This window comes from Oreochromis aureus, linkage group 20, assembly GCF_013358895.1.
Source record: "Oreochromis aureus strain Israel breed Guangdong linkage group 20, ZZ_aureus, whole genome shotgun sequence".
NCBI classification, from domain to species: domain Eukaryota; kingdom Metazoa; phylum Chordata; class Actinopteri; order Cichliformes; family Cichlidae; genus Oreochromis; species Oreochromis aureus.
Window position 1 is genome coordinate 8,459,167 of NC_052961.1, and position 25,965 is coordinate 8,485,131.

Below are 25,965 nucleotides of genomic sequence, written 5' to 3' on the forward strand. Positions count from 1 at the left end.
AGGCCTATCTCCCCTCACCACACTCCCTGCTGGTAACTGATGCCCTCAGGGGTTGGTGCATTGGTGGTTCTTGGTGTCCGGGCTGGGCGCTCAGGTATGCACCAGCTCACTCCCGGTGGCTAATTGGCAGGGCCTGATGCCTGTCGCTCGGTCAGGCCTCTTCCGGAGCAAAGGGGCCCTCGGGCCTCCGGCCTCGGGGCCTGCAACTCGGCTCACTCTGGCACAGCTGGCTGCCGGCAGAGCCGGTGGCACGCGGTGCAGCCCCTCTGGCTTCTGCTCCGTGGCTACTGGGTGACCCCTCGTCTGGGATCTCCTCAGCCCTTCCCAGGAAGGTGGCACGGATGCCCCTCCGGTGGTCCTCCCTGGGCTCTCACACTCTGGGGCCTCTGGAGGTCTGGAGCCTGGATCTCCTCCATGCCTGCTTCATGCCCTGGGGGACGGGGCTATGGGCCTCCACACCCTCTAGCAGACCGTTACATGGGAAACCTTTTTTGTATACAAGCGCATTGATCCACACAGGTGTACACACGGGTGTTCACTGTTCGTAGACAAACTACACCTTTCGTAGCTGCTACTTCAAAGCACATTGTGCGCTGTCTGTCCTGTGTGCTGCACAACAACTTTCAATATTTAGTATTTACTGCTGTTCACACTTAGCTAGATTAACGTGATGGTGTTGTGTTTAGTATGTTGCTTTGGTTTTTTTTTTTGCTTGTCTTCTCCTTTTTCTCTCAACAGGTGATCCAGGAGATTTTTTTTTCTCCCTCTTTGTCTTTGTAAGTGCCCTTTCTCACTGTCCCTTTTTCCCTTCTGTTTTCTTTTCCTTCCTCTCTTTCTTTCTCCCTTTCCTATCCCCCAGTCATGTCTGTCCCATCTGTAACAACTGAAAATAAAATAAATAAAAATAACTAAGTTTGATGAAATGGACCAATACGGCAATGCCATGATGATCCATTTGGCAAAATAAATCCATTTGGTATCCTTGTTGGTCTTCAGACAACAATTCTGACGGCTAAAGAACCAGATGGGACAGACAAAAAAAAGAGGAAAAAAGAAAAAAAAAAAAAAAAAAAAAAAAAAAAAAAAAGTTTATTTTTCCCCTATATTAACAGCATGAAAAAGAGCATATAGACGTGGCTGAACAGGTTGCATAATTGGCACTGAATATCAACATCCACCTTTACCCAGCTGCCCAATGACTCTCGGCCAGTAACCTTTAATTGCTTACCCAGTCTACACAGTCTCTTTTCCAGGGTCCAGGACATTTCACCAAAGTATTGCCCCCACAGCTGTAGCAGCCACTGCAGCCCCTTAAATATCCTAATATCTCTGCCATTACAATATACAATGTGAGAAATCAAAGCGTAAAGCTGAAGTGAACAGTACAGCAGCGAAATGTCAAAGACCCTGGTGAAGACATGAATAAACACAAGACACTAATAATATCAATGCTAGCTTGCCAGTTAGTTTCTCTGAAACCTAGACCAAATCCAGTGTCAAAGATCTTGTAATAATACATTTGGTGAGGAAAAAGTACACATGTTATCATGTGGCATCTGTTGTTTCATAGATGCCACATGTTTCATTTAAAATCCACTGTGGTGCTGTCATTATTAAATTTACTAAAAGAAACAATGCTAACCTTCACAGTCTTGAAAGTGTGTGAGGGCTCTTCCTTTAGAAAATGAGGTCCTCTGTCCTCTTCCTTTGTGTAGGGCTCTGGTCAAAGAAGTCAAAAACAAAACCAAAACACTTTTTAAACAGTGTTCATGAAACATGTAGACAGCTCCAAATTCACAGCTTTTTGATACATAATTCCATCAATATATGATTATCATTGGAGATTTTGAATCAGGCTTATCAGGACATTCAAGTAGAATATGATATCCAACCTACCACCAATATACACAGATTCTGTAAAAGTTACCACACTAAATGTCCAGTTGTGAAATATGATGACAGACTTTACTTATCAGCTTTCTTTCAATGAGTTCATCAGTTGAACTGGATAACCTAAAACTTAAACAAAGGATTAGATTTCGCAGTTGAACACTTACATCATCTCCGAAGCATTTTATGAGCCTAGTTAGCCCTCCTATGCCGCTCTTGATTTTGTACAGCTCCACGAACCTCTCCATAATGGTCAAGCACAGCAAAAAGGAACCCTTTCAGGTCAACAGATGTAAGACAGGCAAATTCTGCTTCAACCTGAGCAATAGAAGAAGAGGGTGGAGAGTACAGGCAGAATAAAAAAAAAGATTCTTTGAGACCCAAATTTAAGCAAACAGTCATCTGAGGCCCATTAGAGAAAACACAAACACACAAAAGCAAACAAACAAAAGATGCACTTTACCTGCCGTTCAGCAAACAAGGAAGTTCAGAGAACAATAAGCTCTGTCTTGAAATCTTTTAAAGTAGAATGATTGTGAAAATGACTTATGTGATGTAAAACTTTAGTAAGCGATGCGATTAAAAGAACACTGAGTAAAAGGACAAGTAACAATTTCCTTATTCCTCAGATGTTTACCTTGATGAGCAATACTGTTTTAGTCCAACTGCCTCATTAAAGTTACACAACAGGCTTTTTACATTAAAGCCAGCAAGTCCATTACATACTCCTTTTTAGATCTGAAATACTGTGCACATTCTGTGTATATGTAGTGGACAGCAATTTACCCAAAAGAGTGCAAAGTTTGCAAGTCCACCTCATTTAAATGACAAAGACAGATGTGATCATCTAGACCTGTGAAAATAAATTAATGACAAACTTGCAGTTATGGATGTTATTACAACCACAAGAACCTAAACAGTCTGCTCCATTGCTTTTGTCAATGAATCACTTGTTGGTAACAGGTCTGAATATTTAGTTTATGCCACCTGCATGTGATCATCAATAGTGCCATATTACTTCTTAAGAAGTACCCTGACACTACAATCTTTATATCATTTGTTCTACAGAGCTATTAAGTTACAATATAATCTGTGGTGTTTCCAGTATGACAAAATGCACAAATTGTAACTTACCATTTGACTCCACTGACAAAAATAAATCCCCAGCATCAAGTTTGGGTTCACAGACCTAAAATAAGTAAAATAAAAATATATGTTATAATTATATTGTTTTCGCCATTTATTCATGTTTGCTAATTTTCTGACATATAAACAATGTTAGTTTTGTTACAATACAGAGAATGCAGTTTAATTAAAAGGTAAATTATGCAAAAAAAAAAAAACTTCTGCAGTACACCATGCCAAAAATCAGTGTCTCTGATGCCAATTATTTTATCACTACAGCTCTTTTAGTATGGAAACTCACACAAACTAGTCATACTGATCACAAGAGTTCAAAAATAAGTCAAAATAGTGAGCTGTTGTTAAGCATAAAGCATTTCAGGGTAACAAATAACTGCACAATAGAATTAAAGCAAAAACTAAACACACTGGAGCACTATCTGATAAAAACTAATATAATGCTGGTTTGTAGACCATATTTTGTCTCAGTCCTCAGTGCACTCTTGCAGCTTAGCATGCAGCAGTTAATAACAACTTAAGTGATTACATAGGGGTAAACAGATGACAACAAGCATCCGAGTCCTGCCAAAAGTTCTTTTTGAACCCAGTCAGTTATTGGAAATATTGCCAAAATGAACTTCCACCAAAATACAACAGCCTGTGAACTTGAAAGAAATTTACAAGTACAGAGACAATATGAAATAAGCTTTATTAATTAGCTGAGTTAGCTTGCTAATATCGCAACAGTGGTTGAGTGCACAACCTTAAAGCTAGCGGCACAATACTTGTGATTTGGTCAGTGCCACATTAAACCCATAAAAAGGCCATATGTCAGTTTATTAGGTCAAGTTTGGTCATGACACACAAGCTGGACCTTGTCGGTTAAAGTTACATTAGCTAAAGCAAACATTTCGGTAAAAGAGAAAACACACATCATGCCATAAATTCAAAACATGTTCCAACTTTTGTAGCTCTCTTTCCTTATAGTTATAACCAATGTTACTCACCTTGAAAGCATATTCCAAAGAAGACGATTAGAAAACGTCCAAGTAAAGTGAGCATGTCGTTAACCGCCAATTCCCCATGATGCACCTCGGTAGCAGTCACGTGAGGCAGTTTTGAATCCTGCTGTGCTCAACTTACCCACATTGTCAAGTTCACATAAGTTGCTGATTTAGCTGGACATGAGTTTTCAAGTTAGCTTTTTTTGGTGTAATTGGGACGTTTTTAACTTGTAATTCTATGTTATAACAACAACTTCAGTCATCTATCGTCAAACTGATATAGAATAATATGTTGAAATAACAAACATCTAGAATTACATTTTACAGTGCAACAGTCAAGATTTAGAAAACAACATGGCAAAATAACTGCTTCTTTTAAAGCATAAATGACAATACTGATACAAACAATACAAAACAATTTCTTTTTCTTCATTTCTAGAAGGCTTTTGATACAGTTTACAATGCCACCTTAATAAATAGACTACACAACACTACTTTACCTGGGAATGCTGTAAGTTGGTTTTTAAGTTACTTGTAAGCTAACACATTGTGTCGCTTTGCCTCGTCTGCCCTCCCTTGTCTTCTATTATTCAAGGAGTTCCCCAGGGCTCCATATTAGGACCACTATATATAACTTTTCCATTAATTAAATGCTGCATTCTGTTTTTATTCAGTCATCTATTGGTATAAATTATTTACAGTTATCATTTACTGTTCAACTCCTTCAGTAGTACAGACCCTGGAATTTCTGCACTCATTCTTTGATGTTCCCATTTGATGTGGGAACAACTTCAAAAACATAATTAAGTTTGTGTTACATGCAGACAATTCCCAGTTCAGGTTCTTCTCAGATGACCAAAAGCTCATCTTAAAACTTGCATCTTTGTTTATTTCTTTACTTATGTTTGTATTTGTTGCAATCTGCACTGCCTTCTTGGCCTGGTCTCTCTTAACAAAGGTGTTTTAACCTCAGTAACACTATTTACCTTGATTTAAAAAAAATGAAAATCTGAATTAATGAAATAAAAGGAAATATTGATCTGCTTGAAGTTATCAAATTTCGGCTGGAGGATGTTCAAATTGCATAGTTTTCCATTGTGGTCATGTTTGGGAATAGCTGCTTTGGATTGTTTTGTTTTGTTTTTTTAAGTTAATTTAAAAATATGAAGGGAACTACAGTGGGTCCCTGAAGTCTTGGGCTCCCGTTTAAAGCTGCTGTTTTTGCAACAACATTTATTCAAAGGAAATAAACCAAGTTTGCATTTTGGATTTGAGATTTCAGCATTTATAAGTAATGAAGAAACAATGAAATGGCAAATTAATTAGAAGTTCACAAATGTTTAGCTCTCAGATATGAAAACAGGCTGAAGAGATTTAATATCTTAAGAGGATTAACACAAAAGTTATTTGCTGGCATGATGATGATATTTTGTAATGTTTAAAAGACCAAACATTTAATTGGGGAAACATGACACAAAGTAATAATGAATAATAGTGAGGTATACCAATTATGAAAATTGTATGGAATAAAGTAAACTGTTACGTCAGTTTTTAAGCTGCCATGCAGTATTTAATCCAGTGTTAAAATGTTGAACTTTCTGTTGTAGATAATGATTATTAATGACCTTTGTTCATCCATTTTCATTTATAATAATTAATCATCATCCAAATTTATGGAATATGTTGTAATATATCCAAATAGAGACTTCATTGGGAAACGGCATGTTGTAAATCATTTATTAAAAAGGTTTAACTCTGTACATTGTTATTGTCCATAAATTCATATCACTTCGGTGTTTTACTACACATCTGATTTAGTTTTTTTCTTGTTAAATTAATGAAGATTTGTATTTTTGTTACATGCAAATGTTTATTTATGTCCACATGAACAAATGGTTTGCATTATGAAATGATTTATGATTAATGTACAAATATTATGATAGAATATTGCATTGTATTTGGAACAAGCATGTTCTGTATTCTGTGTTATTATTCACTGAAACATGTAATAAACATTGCAGGTGAAAAAAGAAAGATGTTCCCTTTTGGCAGTGAAGGATGTACTTAAGGTTTCTTATTTAGTGAATTAAACTTTGTCATGTGATATTTTTTTTTAGAAAATAAGTCTTTGTAAGTGCAGCCATCTCACTGTCCTTAAACCTCATCTTCTTGTAATCACATGTCTTTGCTTTTGTGATCCCACAAAATCCCCACTGGTCTGTGTGAGCAAATAATAATTTGCTACAAATATTTTCCAAAGTCCAGTAGTAGAAAGGACTAAACATCGCTGTAGTGTTTGATGAAGGTGACAGAAATGAACACATAGCATTAAAATGAGACTAATTTACAGCACCTCAAAAGGGGCGATCGTGGCTCAAAAAGTTGGGAGTTCGCCTTGTAATCGGAAGGTTGCCGGTTCGAGCCCCGGCTTGGACAGTCTCGGTCGTTGTGTCCTTGGGCAAGACACTTCACCCGTTGCCTACTGGTGGTGGCCAGAGGGCCCGGTGGCGCCAGTGTCCGGCAGCCTTGCCTCTGTCAGTGCGCCCCAGGGTGGCTGTGGCTACATGTAGCTTGCCATCACCAGTGTGTGAATGTGTGCGTGAATGGGTGGATGACTGGATGTGTAAAGCGCTTTGGGGTCCTTAGGGACTAGTAAAAGCGCTATACAAATACAGGCCATTTACCATTTAAATACACTCACCGGCCACTTTGTTGGGTACACCTGTTCAGCTACACATTAATGCAAATGTTTACTCAACCAATCACATGGCAGCAACTAAATGCATTTAGGTATATAGACAAGATGATCCACTATAATTCAGTTTGAGCATCAGAATGTGGACGAAAGGTGATTTAAGTGACTTTGAATATGGCATGATTGTTGGTGCCAGATGGGTTGATCTGAGTATTACAGAAACTGCTGATCTGCTGGGATTTTCCCACACCACAGAGAATGGTCTGGAAAAGAGAAAAAAATCCAGTAAACAGCAGTTCCCTGGGCAAAAAGGCCTTGTTGATACCAAACGAGCTATACAGAAGAGCACAAAATACCCCAAGCCTTTAAGCAGATGGGCTATAGCAGCAGAAATTTGACCGAAGTGATTAAGGCTAAGGATATTTTTCCTACATTATTTTATTTTAGGTAGTTTTGTGAGAACACAATATTGTTTCAGTTAGTTTTGGTTTTGATTATAGTGAATACTTTTTCAAACCTAATTTTAGCTTTTAGCTAACTAAACAATAAAATAAGCTTGCCAACTTCTGTTTGCATGAATGTATGAAGCTGCAGTTGCATGTTTCCAACAGCAGGGGACTCCCACTCTCCAACCACAGGTCGTCAAGGAAACCAGAGTGTCATGGCAACGTCGCTGACGCTTGAGAAGGGACTTAATACCAAATTGGGAAGTAAAGCACACAAACGGTAGTTTAACTTGTTGACCAGCTACGGAAGCGTACATTTACACGTTTACCCAGTGCGATAGTTTTTAAAAGCTGTGCTCATAGCCTTTAGACCAATATAAACTTTCTTTACTCCTTTTTGTAAAGCACTTACGCCGAAACACAGCTGGAAATCTTCAAAGCAGCGGATCTTCGATGCATCTAACAAGGCCAAAATCCTCTAAGGGGCGAAGCAGACCTGCTGTAGACAGCTCACTGTATCCAGGGGAGGCGAACAGCATCCAGAGAGAGCCGAGGTCTCCTGAGTTCCGCAGGCCGGACAGAAACCTTCGCTCCCGGTCTCAGCCCGTCATGTTGCAAGCTAACCACCTGAGCCAGGAGGAAGTTTTGCACATGCTGCAGCGTACTCCTGCTGCTCCGCCACAGTCCTTAAACAAGTACAAAGTCCTTCCGTCAATAGAGAGGAGAAGGCAGTCAGAGGTGAGCCTGCACAAAGACGTGTCCAACCTTAACCTAGAAAATGATGGTGAGACCAAGATCTGCAGCCCCAGGGATTCAACGGCAGAAGCTGGCAGTGGCAGTTTGCTTCTTGCTGTAAGAGCTCCATGCGGAAGGAGGTTTCAGCAGCCCTTTGACCCCACACACACTCTGCTGACAGTGAAAGCCAGTGCAGAGGCCAGGTTTGGAACCAGGTATGAAGATGCTTGCATTGAGACCATGGAGGTACCACGCAGGAGCTTTACTGACCTGGGTATGACTCTGGCACAGTGTGCCATTCCTAACAGATCCGTGCTGTGCATCTCTCAGAAAACTGACAGTATGGGGGGACAAGAGTAATATATGTTTTTTGGGGTCTGTAATTGTGCATTTTGTAGCTTCACTTGGATATCTGAACTTCACTGTGCAAAGTTTAAAAGGCTTCTTTTACACCAATCTGTAGCCTCTAAGATTTTTAATGCCAAACTTTGTCCAATATGCACCTTACTCAAGTAAAATTAAGCTTCTTGTGCTCAGGATGTGTCTGTGTAGCAGAAGAGATGTTTTTACTGTATTGTGTGTTCATGAACCTGCACAGAGTTGATTCTTCAGAGTACTTTGAGATTATATACATTTCAGGATGTATAAATAATAAATGTTTCATAACTCTGGAAGCTCAATGAGCAAATGGGGTTATATATTTGAAAAAAAAAAAATTCACAACTATGTTGATTCTCAAAAATGATTTAGGTGGCCTTTATGCATGTAAAAGCTCAGTTTTGCAATCTACGTTTAATAAATTTTAGTAAAGCTCCTTTCAACTTGTTTTGCTGAAGTGTTCATTAAAACTAACTTATCATAATCAAGTTTTATAATTAAATGAGGGAAAGTAATCTTTTGAATCATTTGATCAAATTTAAATAAATAAAATGTATCCTTTTTCATGCAGTTTATGGCATGGGCAAGCAAGTATAACTTCTTCCCCCCCCAAAAAAGTTTAATGACAAATTAAAATTTTAGAAGTTTTACATTTATGTCTGCAGTATGTACCGTTTATATTTAGAGTTCAGGGTGCCTCACATCCCACTGAATGATATTTACTACTTTAATTGCTTCAGGAAGATTTTGCAAGCTGGAATTGTACAGCCTGCTCCTGAAGGCATCATCAAAACCTTATTACTCAGGTGTACTCATTAAAATGTAAGCTATTAGAACTACGCCAAGGAACTTGGGAGTTTTTCACCCGAGTGAGTCAATTAGTCTGCTTGGAGACTAAAACTGAAAATACAGTTTTAAATTTTAAGTAAAATTATGGTCAAATCTGTTTCAACAAACTCATAATACCATTTGTGCCAACTCTGGAAAATTTATTGAAACAATCCCACAGTAAAGTTAAAGAAAAGAAAAGCTATAATTTCTCTCCCTGTCTCTCTCTTTTTATTTACTTATTTTTTAAACTTTAAGTCATCTTCTCAGCAGGCTTCAACAAGATTTTTTTTTTTTTTAATCCACAAAAAAACCTCAGCAACATCCTCACGTGAAATTATGACTCCCGCTACAGTAAGACAGGCATTTTAAACTTTTAAAATGCTTTAAGCCACTCAAGGATATTTGATGAAACTCAAGTCATGCAAACATCTATACTAACTACATTAATATTTCACTGCACAAATAAATTAAAGAACACTGCAATCCAACACTCCTGTATGCTTTAAGGTGACGTCAGTGAACAAAGGCAAACAAAATCAAAGTGAAAACTTTCTGTTTTGCACAGTTAACACACGCATGCATCTGTAAACAATAAAAATGCAAACAATAAATCCTTGGGGGGGTGGGGGAATCATTAACATTTCAGGCAACATGTCTGGTTGTTGCAACTTCAGCTTATCAGGTTCTCCATTTCCTCTAGATTGGAAGTGTCAAGCTTGATGATTTTCCTGTCTGTAGGTGAAAGGAAAAAAAAAGAAAAAAAAGAGGACATGTCATTAGGATCTGGATTCTCTCAGTTGTATCAAGCTCGAGTAAAACTGGAACATACCGAAATGCATCTCAATCTGTTTTATAATATCCATGCTGTGCTGGCTGTCCACCATATTAACGGCAAATCCACGTCGGCCAAAACGGCCGGTACGGCCAATCCGGTGAAGGTATGTCTCATTGTCAGCATTCCCGTCCAGATCAACTGGGAGGTCAAAGTTCACCACCAAAGACACCTGTTCCACATCAATACCTGCAATCCATGTAAGCAAAATACTAAGTGCTGATGGACAATGACTTCAGGGATCAACAGTGGTTAAAGTGATCTACACTGGCTCAGTGATAAAGTTTTTTTAGACAATTTCCCCACTGATGGATTATATAATAAACATTATAATAAACTGAATCTGCCTCACTTTAAAATATCAGTGTCCACCTCTAGCTCTACATTAATGGGTGCACACTTACCACCATTGGTATCAATCATTGGCAATCACGCTGACATTCCCTCCCAGAATGAGTTTATTTTAAACTCTCACTTAATAGCCTTCTTACCTCTTGAGCACACATTCGTGGTCACAAGCACTTTCTCTTTGCCGCTCCTGAAGCGTTCAATGACAGCAGCTCGCTGCTCCACTGTCATTTCACCACTTAGCAATGCCACCTGATGGCCCTCTTTGGTCAGACTTTCTGTCAGCCAGGCAGCCATCTTCCGGGTCTAAAGAAAGAGGGTAAGAAAAGAAGTTATAACCACTCATACTTACAATTTAGACACTAAGGTTTTGGGATTTTTTTTTTTTTTTTTTTGGGGGAAGTGTTGTGCTTCTGTCACATTTCTCCCCTCAATTTTAATAGCACTCTAGTTTTCACACAGTCATACTTACTTTCTACATCTCATTCACTGACATATACCAACATTTGCACCACTCAACAGGTCATTTTTAACACGGACAAGCAGGGAGAAAGGCAGGTGGGTCCTCTACAGCCCATTTTCCTACACCCTGCCTGGTGCCATGTTTGGCTGGGTCTGGGGACAGGTTGACTGCATCCCGGGATCACTGTTGGCTTTTACCCCTTAGCTTTTATAGCTAAGAGGTAAAAACCATGTTTGCAGCCTAGTGCAAAAAACACCTTTATCACAACTAGAGCTGGGCGATAGAACGATAACGATAGGTATTGCGAAATAACTTTTCCTCGATAGAAAAATGAAACTATTGCGATAGACCTCATCTCTCTCTTCCTGTCTTAAAAAAAAAAAGAAAGCACAGCCAATCCAAATTAAGTAGCGCAGAGCCGAACCAATCACAGCCGCAGCGTCACGTCACGTGACTTGTTACGTACAGTACAAGTGCCAAGCCGTACATGTGTATTTGTTTGGGAAGCAGCCAGCCGCCGTGCCGGCCGGGTAATGGTGAAAATGAGTGTGCCCACTAGAGAAAAATCAACCGAGAGCTTGGGTGATCAGGCTAACGAAGAGAACACAGATGACGGTTCCAATGCCGGAGAGATTGTCGAAAGGAAGGGCCAGAGAAGTTCCGTAGACTAAAAGCGCTAATTCGTCATCGAAAACAACCAGGAGAATCCCTGCGAAGCAGCAACAGTCAATTGAGTCGGCTTTCTCCAGCGTCTTACCATATGACAAAAAAGCTAAGAGACATAGCGACATAACGAATGCCATAGCCTACCGTCATGCTAAAGACATGCTACCAATAAACACGTTCGAAAATGAAGGATTCAAGCAGCTAACTGAGGTAATAGCTAAGCTATACAACAAGGAGAGATTGAGAATTTCCTTTTAGTTCTCAGTTTATTTGATATTGACAAAAGTTAGTCAATTTTGTCTGTTCTTCTGTAAAACAAACTAAGATTTATTTTTAGAATTAATATTTTGTTTCTAAGTGGAATTCAAAGTCAAAGTCAAAGTCAGTTTTATTTGTCAATTTCTTCAGATGTACTTGCCATACAAAGGAATTGAAATTACGTTTCAAAAACAAGCTGCTGATTATTTCACATTTTACTTGTGAGCAACGCCACATTTAAATCTTACAAATATAGTTATTTGGCTTATATCGTGATATATATCGTTATCGCCTGAAATGAAAAAAAAACATGTCGTGATATGAAAAAATCTTATATCGCCCAGCTCTAATCACAACTCTACAGAGTGTTTATTTTGCTTTTAATAACTAATGATAGGGTTAAGTAAGGTGTGTGACTGCTCTGATTGATAGTAGAGATGGCACGATACCACTTTTTTATGTCCGATACCGATATCATAAATTTGGATATCTGCCGATACCGATATGAATCCGATATAGTGTTTTTTTTAATCAATAAAACTGTTTTTTTTAATATCTTGCTGCATTTTGTATAAGTTCATACTCAAGTTTAAATAAACAACAACACTAAAGCTATTCTGTTATACCTGTGTGTAAAAAATACACTGCACCCAAAATATTTCATAGTTCAGCAACACTGATCAATCTAATAAACTTAAACCTGCTCCATCCTCCCTATTCTGGTATTTTAAAGAGTACTTAGCAGAAATATTAAGCAACCTAACTAATAGGGTTGCAAACTCCCAACAAAAAAAAAAAAATAGGGAACCCCCCACCCTCCACCTTGTGATGCTTAATCGACGTAATCAACTTTAATTTGATGCAGGGTGAAAAAAAATGCACAGAAACAAATTATTTTTCAAGAATAATTAAATAGATTCAACATCTTTCTTCTACAGAATTGCAGACTGCACAGATGGTACCTTCCCAAAGGAAAAAGTACTATAGCTTACTAGGGTATATAGACTTAACAGTTATTATATACAGTAATGGACTTCTATACATTTTACATCAGATTAAAACTTTGGGTGTAAGATTCAGATAATTATTTATTAAAAGCTACGTATTTTAAATGAGAATAAGAAAGAAAAGTATGTCTTTGTGCCCCCTTTTCCCTGTTCATGCCCTATCGGCCCCCCTGGCTACACTTTGCTAGATCAGCCCCTGCACAGTTACCAGCCGTCAGCTACGTAGAAAAGGATCCTGGTGTAGAAAGTAATATTAAATACATTCTAACGACAGCTTATCAAGCTTAAACGTGCTGCTGTTGTTCAGCCGCTGGTTTCCTCTTTCTGGTGCAAAGTGGGCCAAAAACAAAGAAGAGAGACAGACTCGACAGAAAAGCTGATCAGCTGATCGTTAAGCAGTTTCACGATTGAAGTAGCAGCAGCAGAGGGAGGGAGAGAGAGAGGCAGTCGCTCCATATATCGGTTGTTAAGCTTAACGTGGGAACGCTTTACAAACATTCAGAGATGAACTTACACACTTGCTTTACTTCTCTCTGGGATAACTTCCTCGGAGATGAAATGCTGGTTTGGTAGCGATGCTACAAATACACACAGCCGCTCTATCACGTGAGCATACTGCTCCGACGTGCTACGGTTATGAGCCGAGTTACGCCGTGTTGCAAGTTTTGTGAGGTGTTTTTTTGATATTTAATGGATCGGATTACATTTTTTATTTTTCGCCGATATCCGATCCAGTAATTTACGTCAGTATCGGACCGATACCGATACGTAATATCGGATCGGTCCATCTCTAATTGATAGGTATCCTGACAGACGGAGCTGTAGCAGTTCAATGTTTTCTAGGTCTGCTGATGTGACCTCTAGCTTGTGTTTGTGCCGTCTGTGTCTTTTAGGTTTTTTAATGGATTACCTAATTAACATTATGGCTTCTATCACTCGATCTTTCCGTTCACACTCAGTTCATATGCCACACAACCAGTTAATTTCACAATCATCTCATTTATTTAACTTTTTCTTTTTCTTTATATTTTGACAACCCTAGTCTGTAAGTATTCTTGTCACTTGTCGGCTGTATCGCACAAACTAATGAGCATCAGAATCCACATAAATGATAAATGTGACCTCGAACACAAGGATGAAGAGCCATTAAGTAAGACCCATCAAGTGAAAGTTTAATTAGATTATGGCGAGTCCTGTAGGAGGAGAAGCAATTCATGTTAACTGTGAACAGAAGGACACCTCACCATGACATAAGCTCATCACTCCTTCAGCCAGATGAGTTAAAACTGATCAGTTATTAAGTGAAAAGGTCACATGAGTCTGCTTTTTCTAAGCTCCAGCTTCCTACCTAGAGCGACAAGCAGCCACAGCCTGAAAAAAAGGATATTTCCTCTCTCAACAAAAACACCGTGTCTTGCAGCCAAACAAACTCGTTAACTGAAATCCAATCACAGCGTGGTCAGGAATAAATAACATTTCTTATTACGAGTTTTAAATGGGGGCTCATCATGCACTATTGCTCTACTACTAGTACTGGTCTATTCAGCTACACTTTATCCGTAGATTAAAATTTAGGATACTGACTTACTGACATAAAACCCTTCTTTTTGTGAGCTCTCTCCCTTCACGAGTTACAGTGCTTTCAGTGACAAATTAAAACCATTAAATCATAAAGAAGTTTTTGTTAAGCAGCTTTAAAAATACCTGACTTACCCTGCAAAAGATCATGGCCTGTGCAATGGTAAGGGCCCCGTAGAGATTACAGAGTGCCGTGAACTTGTCCTCTTTCTCTTTGCAGTTCACATAGAACTGTTTGATGGTATCCAGAGTCTCCTCCTCACGCTTTAGCCGGATTATATTAGGTTCAGGAACAATTTGCTCTGCAAACCTCCACACGGAGTCCTCAAACGTTGCAGAGAAAAATAGCATCTGACAGTTCATCGGCAGCTGTCTGCATAAGTGTGGAGACAAAGTGTGACAACAGAAACTTGTTTAAAGACAACAAAGAATGTGAAGTCATTAGATTTCTCTTTTCAGTTTTTTGCTGTTTTGTTGTGTGTACATTGGTATATTGGGATGGAGGAATGTTAATGTAGCTTTTGATATAACTGATGAACAAGTGTTCCCTGTAGTACATTTTTACATTAAAAGAAACATAAGGTTCCTGAAATAAACCAGACTGATCTTAGTGGAAAGCAGAGCAGCAAGTTGAAGCTGGTGCTGCAGGGCTCAAAACTGTGCAAACTATTAAATGTAATATAGAGATGGCATGTATGAATAAAATATATTAGTCAACAAGAAAAGGCTGATGACGACAGCAGTAAAAAATAAATAAATAAAAATGACGCAGTTGTAGTTCATGGTGGAGCTGCAGCCTCTCCTCTCTCACTCACAAAAACACATGCAGCAAATCTGAGGCCAGTGACAAAGGGGATTTCCAGAGTCGAACAGAAGGGCTCATTACTGTGACTACAATTAAAATCAAAAGGACTGTGGTGGAAAATTTTACATTTGTGCTTCCATAACATAACACGATTAAAAGAAATTATTTTTTGTGTGCTGGTCTTGAAGAGTTCCTTCCTGTGAGAACAAAGTCTCCATGTTGCTTGGCTCACATATAAAAATGTTATCTTGCCCTTTTTGCTGTGAATCATACTTTATGTATGCATGCATGCATGTATATATTATTATCAATTTCCACTTTGATGGACCACCTGCTCAACAAGTTTAAATATGAAGCAATCTTTTCACTGACACTCAAGCAAAGAATGCGGTTTAAGAAAAAGTTAAAATGAAAGGATTGTATGCAGATATAAATATAGTGGATATCATGTTAACTTGGCTGCCAGCTTACATCGTCTCTGCTCGCTCTTTAATGAGTTTTAAATGATGTGAAGTACTCTCCATGACCCCTTTTACACTCATCCCTGCATGCTTTAGGTTATCACACAGACACAGAGGAGGGAAAACTGCTGTCAGCTCTCGCAAAGCATTTCGTGACATCTGCCAGATTTAAAGACTGGGTTTATCTGCACACAGAGGGTTTTTATTCTAATTTGTTCTTTATTAGCTTTGTCGCTGCAAGAAGGAAATCAAAGGTGTATGGGAGGAGGTGAAAAGACTCCTCTACTCACACAGGTGGTTTAATAAACAATTCTTATTTACAGATGTTCTCATTGCGATTTTAGGAACAAGCACTGATGCTGTAGACTACAACAATATTCCTTCTCGTCCACCTTCATTCATTATCTTGGTAATAATGCTGGCTCTTTGCTGATTGCCAAGTGTGTTTAAGAGGAGAAGCTTCAAATACAACAGCATCATCTTCATTCCCGCTGTGTTATGAAACTTTGTTGAGAAAAGCACAAGTTGCCTAAGCTGAATCCTCTTTCCCACATCTCTCTCCCACATGTAAAATCCACGTGCATGTATATTTAGGTACAAATGTGAGTGGAACGCCTGCACTGTGGCATCAACCAGTACTGTCTTCCTACTGTGTTTTCCACACCAAGAACAGGTTCTGTAGTTCAGAGGTACACATCTTTTAATTTAAAAACTGGCAACTGAATAAATTTTTTGGGAAGATTCGTGCCACTTTGGTGGAAATAAAGTTACTGGCCACAATAAGCCAGAAGCAGGCTAATCTACTTGCCTGATGTGCTTTTGTTGGTTATGCTGAACCTACTATGACTGATAAAATGAACTATGACATTATAGATTATGGCACCAAATACTAAGTAATTAAAAACCTGCTTCAGGTGAACTGTACTGTATGCCATGTTTACCAGCCAGTGTTTGTTATTGTAAAAATAAAAATATGAACATAAAGACCAAAAAGAGCGCACCTGTGGATTCGAATGCTCTGGTCCCGGTGGCCCTGGGTGGCGATCATCACATCAGCCTCATCCAGCACAAACATAGTGATCTTTTTGGGGTCAATGAGCTTGTACTTGGTGCACCAGTCGTGGACTGTGCCCGGTGTACCAATGACAATCTGCTCTTGCAACTTGACTCCTCGCTCCACTGAACACAATGCAGACAGTCATGCAGTGAACACAGGCTGGTGACTAGAAATATCTTTTCTTCATAAGAGAGTACAATTACTATCATATTCTTACTTCTATTTCCCCGAATGGCGTATGCCAGCTTCACATCTGGACAAAATTTCCCCATTTGCTCAATGACTTGACCAGTCTGCAATGCGAGCTCGTACGTCGGTGCGATGCAAAGGCACTAAAAGAAACATTTTTTGACCCAGTGAATACATTTCAGGGTCTGATAAAAGGATACCAGCTGTCTCAGGAGATTGAAAATGCTGTGATACTCTGAGGATGTTCTGCTTACCTGAGTCCACTTATTGTCAGGGTTTACATGGCTGAGCATAGCCAGAGAGAATGCAGCAGTTTTACCTGTGCCAGACTGCGACTGTGCAATCAGATTCTGAGGTCTGAAAGCAGAAAAAAGTAGACATGAAGAAATGAATAAATAACAGAAAATCTGATGTGCTGAAGCTTTTAAAGGTTTTTAAAAATTTTGACTACTTACATTTTTTTAACCATTACAACAGGACAAAAGTTCATTAAAAAAAAATAAAAAAAAATCGCAAACTAAAGTTTTATTAAGTAAAAAACAAAACATACCCCATATGCTGAAGCCTCACCTCCTGAAGCCAGGGAACCAACACACAAAAATGTGCATAAACATATTTATTTATTCCCACCATTGTTTCAATTATTTGTTGTCAGCAGATTAGACTTGTGACCCTTTCATTTCCTGACAGCTGACAACAAGCTGGCTAAACAACAACAAGCTGTAAGCTGGTAGGCTTACAAAATTATGCCTGCTAATGTTGGGCTTGAGTGTCCTATAATTCACCATTTCCTTCTGATAAACAGTTGTATTACATTTTCACATCTTATGGGAGATTATTCGCCAAGTGTCCCAGTCCAACAGCGCTGAATTCGTCAACATCGGCTAACAGCATTTATCAGAGGCAAAAAAGCAGCGCTGTCACTATACTAGAATTTCAAAGTCAATACCAATACCCAGGAAATTACTCAATACCATTTTTAACGCCACACACAAGATTTTGACCCCATCCTGCAACACAATTAATAATGGCAAAGAGGTTATACCTAGGAAAAGTTATTTTGTTACATTTTCAACTAATCTTCCCAATAAATTAGATTTAACAAAATAAGTATTTGAGATTAAATTTAGAGGTTTTTTTCATTTTCAAAATTATTTAAAGCATTTAATCACAGATCGTGAAGGTAAAATATATTTTAGAACCTACTAATAAACAACAGGTACAAACAACACAATAGCTAACACATCTAAATCATTTTATTATTGTAGAAGAAGAGCATTATAAAAAGGTTACAAATGAAGTTTGGATATTAGTTAGGCCAAAATAAAAATGGAGCTCAGGAAAGATTAAAAACTGAGCTCAATCAATATAAATTTGTAATGCTTGTGCATACAAATTCTACTTGTGTCTTTAGTGTTACCAGTCTTTTTACTTAACAAAATCCCTTAAATTTAAATGTCACTATGTATACCACTGTGCACACTGTGTATACAACGTCCACACAGCTGTGAAAAATGTTATGCTTTGCTTTACAACTTCATATCAGAGAGACAGGTGCTGCTGTCTTTTAAGACTTACAGACCTGGCTAACTGTGAGGGGGGGGGGGCTAACATCAGAACCAACAACCACCTTTATATATAAATAAAGTAAAAACAGTATAAAAGACTAATAAGGGCAGGAAAGTATACATGTCCAGTTGACTAGTCACACACAATTATGGTAGCAGGTATAAATATTTGGGGATTTACGCTATATGTAAAAAAGAAAATTAATAGTTGTTCTTTTATAGATAATTGTGAAGCTTTTATGCAGCCATGACACTAAACAAGTATTTTATTCTTTCTTTCTCGACTCGGTCATTTAATTTCCCATGATTTGCTGGTTTAGTAGTCTTAAAAATAGAAGCAAACTTGGGGGTGAATTGTCAAGCTGTGCCCTTAATGACTTTTTGCATCTGTATGAGCTTCTCAAAGGCACAGATCATCATTTTGGAACCTCAGCTTCTCTTACATGTTGAGTTCCAGATGTTTCAATCAGGGCTAAGGTTTAGTCTCCCAAAGGCAGCAGAAGTAGATCCAGCCTGTCATTTACTCCATCTGCTCTTGTTTTTAAGAAACATTTTAAACAGTTGTCTTCCATCAATTGCGGCAACAGTGGAAGATATTTGGATCATGTACTTTGTTTTTTTCATAGCCAACTATATGTATGCATTTTGCTGCACTGTCTGTACAGCATTTGTTAATTTAAGGTTCCTATATGTAAGGATCTTTTAAAGAGTAATTAAATATTTAAATATTAATAAAATAGTGTAGCTTTTTGGCATAAGGCACCATGAATACAAGTGTGACATCCACACACATCTTTAAGATGAAAAAAGGCAAATGTTTAAAATTTTTCTGCAATAAATAACTTTAAATTGCTGTTAAATAAATCTCTTAGAATATTTATCAAGTTAATTGTTTTGGCACAAATTCAAAAGGAGTGAATATGAACACACAGCTGTGCCAGCACAATGGGCAGCTAGCCAACTAGCATTACCCAGCATGTCTTTTGATAGTGTAATTTTGTAACTGAGCAATTATCAGTATTAAAAATAGGTCTTTTTTTTTTTTTTTTAAATCACTCTGTCCCATGTTTCCCCTGATGAAATGTGTTAGTTTTAAGTTATTAATTGTTGTAATGTAGTAATTTATTTATTTAATATGATTAGAAAAGTGAGAGAAAAGTACATTTAACACAGGACCCCACAGGAACCGTTTCTCAGCCCTACTAGTGGTCAATGCAAAATACACAATAATGTAAACCACCTGAAAAACCACAGTGCACATTTTTTTTTCTGGCCACTGGAAATTATGACTATACGTCCTTTGCTGTCATCTCAACAAACACCATTTGTTGAGATGACAGCAAAGAGATGTCCATTAAAGTGCCATTATTATCAACCTGATAATTTACTGAGAAAAAAAAACTACTATAAATTTTAAAAGAGCACGTAACTGTAACATTTACGAATTTAAAACAGACAGATACTTGGGATTCTCCCCTCAAACAACTTAACTGTTTTCAGTCAATAAATTAAACAGATTTCTCCCTTCGCTACTAAGACAGATGACTAAAAATCTGACTTATTATAGTGTTGCATTTTCTAACTAGTAGTCATTTTCCTTTTCCATTCATTTTTTTCCACTTATCAGGGTCATGGCAGGGCTGGAGCCTATTCAAGCTACCAATGGGCGAGAGGCAGGGTACACCCTGGACAGGTCACCAATATGAGCCAGGGTTAAAACAGCATTAGTCCCATTTTAATTTTGTTTTCAACTGAGTTTGTCATTTTTCACACCGTCTTTGCTCATTTCAGTTTAGTTTTTATTGTTTTGATGTTCGGATACTTGTCAGAGGCAAGATCTATGAGGTTCAGAACAGCAAATACAATAAAACAACACTTTGAGAAGGCAGCTTACTCATTATCACTCACGGCCTCATATAATTAACAAGCATCTCCACCAGAGCCTCACCAAGCTCAACAAATTGGTTAAAAAAACAAACAAACAAACATTAAAAATAAATGGAATTGCCTTGTATCTTTGAACTTCGTTTCATATTTGTATTTGTTGATTTACATGTAGTTTTTTATAAACGGACTTACGGCTGTGCCAACATCATAGGCAAAGCGTTTTCCTGGATCCTGGATGGTCTGTTAAAGCCCATATTGTACACCCCCTTCAGCAACTCAGGCTTCCTATTAAAAAGACAAAAGAAGGTAATTTTATAAAGGTAACACACAGAGCGAACGAGCATGATGGAAGTTTTCCTTGCAGACTCACAGTCTCAGCTCCTCAAAGGTCTTCACCGAGTAAAGTGGAGAGTTGGGGTCCGCCTGCAGGACCTCCACCTGGTTTCGGTTCCTCACCAGTGAGCGGCGGATTAGTTTGTTCAGCAGAGACTGCTCGGCCAGGTTGACTCTCTCCTCTCCCTCTCCCTCTCCCCAGCCTCCAATTTCGGCCTTCCCCGGCATGATATTGCCTACACAGGTGGCAATACCAGCACAAACCATGACAGCGCAATTATAAGTTAGCAGTTAATTTAGTTAGCTGTGATTTTAAGGAGGAAAAACGAATAGTTACGTTACCGTTTATGTCTCCTATCATGTTGCGTGGACCACGAAGCCCACTGACTTTTTTGGAAAAGTCAAGCTAGTGAAAAAAAGACAAACCATGTTTGAAATTTTTTTTGGTGCAAATAACGCAGCAGTGACAGCGAAGTCAGCGTTAAGCTAGCTAGTTAGCCCGCGTTTTGACCCGACAGTTTGGAAGCTGTTGGGTCACCTTTAAAAGTTACCTGTAAGGATGTAGCCTCCTGAACATCCACTGCAGCTGCCCAAGAGTTCTGGGACATTTTCAGGCAGTTTTTGTGTAGGTTTTTTTTTCGAGACGAGCAACCTTTTTTCTTTTTGTGCAAAAGTTTGATGTCAGCATGAGCGATGTGCGTGAGCGCGCCGCTGTCCCGACCTGAACCAACCGCAACCTGCTGCTGGACCACGCGTGTCGCATTCACGAGCGTTGGAACTATTGACTATATTAAAACTTCAGCCCACAGACGCAACTAATCAAAGCAAAAATAAGCTGAGAAGCGGCGCTTTTGCAGCGTCTTTTCGTTTTAAAGGCAATTCTTTGACGTTTCTTTAGGTGAAATGTGTGAGAGAGCTTTTAATGAAGTTCCATCCACAGATAGTTTATAATGTGATAAATATTTCTAGTAACTGTGCCATTTTCATCTTTCTTTCTGTGTGATACAAGAAAGTAATATTTTCCACACGTTTCGAGAAACATTTCGTTTGTTTGTTTTGAACTTTTAACGCTTAAATACAAGTGACGATACATTTACGCACTTTCTGAGAGATACGTGAATGCACCACAATGAACTTACTGACACACCCTTCATAGAAGACGCAACCAATTACTGCGCATCGAAATGTATTTTAAATTTTATCAGTTAAACTGCTAAATGCAAAAATACATCACTTTATAACGTAAACGTGTGTTTACATACGTAATGTTTTAGTGCTAGTTTACTAAACTATTTTAATGTAAATTAACACTAATATTCATTCATTATTTTCCAGCTAAGGTTTGTATTAAAGTTTAAAAATAGATGGCAACGCATTTAAATTTAATTAAGAATGTTTTTTTTTTTTTCACAGACTATGACATATTTTCTAAAGATCCCTGTTAAATTAATGTTAATTTGATCCGTATAGGGTATTAAGGGCACTTAAAGCCACTTAAATTTACATGTTTATATTAAAGGGTTGTTTTCACACAGAAACGACCGTAGAGAGAATCTGCAGTTACCAATTATATGCACTTTGGTTTACAAATTACTTATGTTTTTGATAAATTGATTTCTCGTGAGCCCTACTACAGACTGGCTACCTGTACAGGGTGTACCCCATCACTTGTCCTATGGCAGCTGGGATAGGCCCCCAGTGACCCAGTGGATGAATGGAAGAGGGTGAATGAATGGATGGATTGATGGATGATTTCTCAAGCGTCTTCAAAAAATTTAGAAACCACAGAGAAAGATGTAGCACAAAACCAAAAAATCCCTGTGCCACAACTTTGAAGCTGAAATTAAGGCATTTTTTTTTTTTATTTCTGCTTAATAAACAACGAATTAATGCTTTCATCTTTCTGTCATTTGACAAATTCACTTATCACTTACACTCCAAAGACTTAAGAGGTACAAAATGCATCAAATGTTAATGGAGTTAATAACATGCTTAATTATCTTGTGTTTGTAACCGGTGTGTTCCTGCGTTGTGTCTGACAATGAAAGGTAAAACGAAAGACCTCCAAGTAAATAACTTGCCCCCTCAAGCTCCTATAACCAAATATAAACAGTTGGGACGAGAGTTAGCTCAGCGGTGCCTGTACACATACGTGACACACATGTACTACATATTCACAGCATCTAGTAAGGACAGCGGTAATGATGGTAATAATGAACTAAAACACACAATCAGAAACATCAGGGTGGATACAGATATAATTAATGTTGGAAAAGAAATGACACCAACCTCTACCACAGGGGAATTGTAGAAAAGGGGAGAGGCCAAAGTGGTACCCCAAATTTATAGGGTTGCACCAAAGAAGAAGAAGAAAAGGCTGAGGAGGGCCTCTAACTGATAATGAAGATAATTACAGGTTTGAAGGTCCTAAAAGTCAGGTATACCAGGAACAGTTTGGGGTTTAGAACACATTTTTTGTAATTATAACAATATGTAATTTATGACCCATTTACATGTGTGAGATGGACTATTCCTCTAATTCATGAGTCAGTCATTTAAATAATTTTTCACTGAAATACTAGAGATGGTTTTATCAGCTTCTCAAGTGTGAGGGAGGATTTGCCTATTTTTCTGTATCTTGTGTCTTTAGAAAGTGGCCAAAATAAGCAACCAACATTTGGGATGTTCTGACATCTTTTAGATCAAACAATTAACTGAAGGATTAATCAAGTTAAAAGATGACAGAAGCAGTTTTTATTTTTGCAAAAGAAAAGCTCTGGATTGAAGTGGGGTTTTCCTTTACCATTCATGCCATTTGGATGTGAGAAATAGAGAAAGAGAGGTCGAGAAGCAGATAGAAAGCACGAGGGAAGGGGGGAGGAGGAGGGAGCTTTATTGGCTGCAGGTTAATTCAATTTGGAGGCGGATGTTGAGTTTCAGCCAACCCACCCACACGCACACACGCACACAGACAACGATCTACATGTTTGCTATAGTAAAATGATTTTATAAACACATATTAATTGTCATGGTAACCTCAAGCAGAAAACAGATGGATCAAACCGAGTGATCGCAAAACAGAGAGACAGCCAAACGCCCACGCTGGATTAAAAACATTAAGGGCTTTCCAATCGCACCACAGGAGAGATTCTAGGTGATATGAGGGAGACGTGTAACGCTGTATTTCCCACCTCTCTGCTCCTGGTGTTACAGTACATGTCAGGCACTGATCTCATGTTATTAAAGAGGATACCTAACACACTGTCATCGAGGGCTTGAATGAGTGGGTGGTGCTTTGAATGGGGATGGGAAGGGGGATGTTTGGACCCTGTGTCTCAGTCCCTCTCTCTCTTTCTCTCTTTCTGTCTGTCTCTCTCTGAAACTCCAGCGTCCACACAGTCAAGAAGAGGAGGAGGAGGAGGAGGAAGAGGAGGAGAGAATAAATGAAACAGTTTTTGCAACCACATGTTGCTGATTGAGCCGCTGCAGCAGCTACCCTGTCTTTCTTGTGGCCGCTGCATGTGTAGTTTCCACCACCTGTGGCCACACTCCTATTCCCTCTACGCCACAGAGAGAGAACAAAAAAGGGGCATCTGAGAGAGGTGGAGGAGGAGGATATCTTTCACGACAAGTGGACTTCTGATAGAGAGAAAAAAAAGAGAGAGCGAGAGGGAGCTTGCTGCCAAGTTAACGCAAATGAAAGGTAAGATAATGAGAGATCAAAAAAAAGGGGATCTGCATATCAGATACGTTTTCATGCTGCAGAGTGTCTCTCTGACGGCGCACATCTCAAACAAGCCTGTCATTTGTTTTAAATGAAGAAAAAAGGTCAGCCAGTGGGATGATGATTAAAACTGCCAGTGCTGCGTCTCAGTGTAAACAGACATACTGCGTTTCAACAGGTGGTTTTCCACAGCATCCGCTCTCTGATTCGACACTAATGAGTTCAGAGGACGCTTGCATTTCTGATAGAAAATGTTCAGAGTTGATGGCAAACCCCAGAGCGTGGCAGGAAGATTCATGTGACTGAGTCAACCAGGAGAGAAGCATCCTGGGACTTTTTAACACTAATTACTATAAACTGAGGACGCTAAAGAGAAAGATGCTCACTAAGCGCACTGAAGTGAAGCTTTTTAAATTGACTTTTGAAGAATAAGAACCTTTTCCATGACAGTAATGCTTTATTTCCAATAACTTGTGATTTTATAAATATACGTTGATGTTCATTCTCCTTGTAGTGTTTCTTATATTGACATTTCAATAACAGAAAATGAATCTTTTGCAGTCTTGATTTTTCACTTTCTAATCTATAGAGTGACATATATATATGTGTGTGTGTATTCCTTCTCAGTCAGTGGTTTACTGAGCACATGATGGCAGTGTTGAGACAGACGAACACAAATGCATCTCTCTGACCTTTTCTTCGCCATAAACAACCATGTGGCGCCTTAAAACCTAGTTGGACAATTTCGAATACTGATCAAATCTGTTTTGTGATTCTCACAGGCATCTAATGTAGTCAGAGTGTGTGGAAGTTGTGCCTGAAGTTTGGATTTACTTACCTAATTTTTATACAATTTTATGGTTTGTGTGACCAAAAAGTGCAATCAGCCCCTCTATCACAAATGAATGCACACTTGGAGATGTTACTGGTCAGTCTGCAGGCAAGCAAGCAGAGCTGTCTCTATGGATATTGCTTTCGTCACAATGCTTCCCATCAAGCCTGTGCTAAGCTCTGGTCATGCAGCAGATGCAGACCCTTCACAGCACATAACCAAGATTGCTGGTGGAGGAGACACCATTAACAATGAAGCACAGCCCAAAAGAAACACAATTTTATTGAATACTTACTTAAATAATTAGCAGTGCTGTTTCCCTTTGCGAGTATATTTAAAGCATGTGAAGTTTCTTTTTTCATGTCTCATAGCACACAATACAGTTCCCTGTCTTCTCCAGCTACAGCATATCACTGTTGTGTTGCAAAAAATGATGGTCCTTTAATTCTGTTCTGTTGCTGACCTTTACCTGAAATGTCCTAAACACCTGTGCCAATTTACCTTAGGCTGTGTTTTTGCATCCTATCAAAAAAAGAGAAGCTCCAATCATGTAAAAAATGTGCTGTACTGAACTAACATCTAGGTAGCCCGTTTCAGATCTAGTTTTTAGTAAGAATCTATGATATGTTTTAGTGTTACTGCTGGGAAAGCAAGCAATAAAATATAAGATAAGAACAAAGATAAGAATAGAGAGAACACCAAAGCATTCGAATTTGAGAAATTATTACACAAATATATGTTCTAGCTTCGTATTGGTCAAGTCTTGGCAACTACAACCATATTGAGCCATAGATTTAAGAACATTTTGAATTAATTTCACAAGGCTGCACATGCTAACTAGCAGTATATGCATTTG

At 38.5% G+C, this 25,965-nt stretch overlaps 2 protein-coding genes across 2 annotated transcripts; one reads left to right on the plus strand and one right to left on the minus strand.

Moving 5' to 3' along the window:
- Positions 1–6,719: 6,719 nt before the first annotated feature.
- On the plus strand, positions 6,720–8,709 carry ubxn10 (UBX domain protein 10). Its single transcript, XM_039604807.1, has 2 exons — positions 6,720–7,437; positions 7,563–8,709. Exon 2 carries the CDS (start codon positions 7,611–7,613, stop codon positions 8,250–8,252), a length of 642 nt encoding a protein of 213 aa, XP_039460741.1. The 5' UTR covers positions 6,720–7,437; positions 7,563–7,610; the 3' UTR covers positions 8,253–8,709.
- A 524-nt stretch (positions 8,710–9,233) lies between these two features.
- Positions 9,234–21,320, minus strand: zgc:193690 (ATP-dependent RNA helicase DDX19A). Its single transcript, XM_031741980.2, has 11 exons — positions 21,105–21,320; positions 20,896–20,959; positions 20,591–20,789; positions 20,413–20,505; positions 17,020–17,122; positions 16,794–16,908; positions 16,521–16,698; positions 14,389–14,626; positions 10,425–10,587; positions 9,931–10,122; positions 9,234–9,833 (listed from the first exon to the last, which is right to left on the minus strand). Exons 1-11 carry the CDS (start codon positions 21,159–21,161, stop codon positions 9,772–9,774), a joined length of 1,464 nt encoding a protein of 487 aa, XP_031597840.1. The 5' UTR covers positions 21,162–21,320; the 3' UTR covers positions 9,234–9,771.
- Between the last annotated feature and the right edge of the window lie 4,645 nt (positions 21,321–25,965).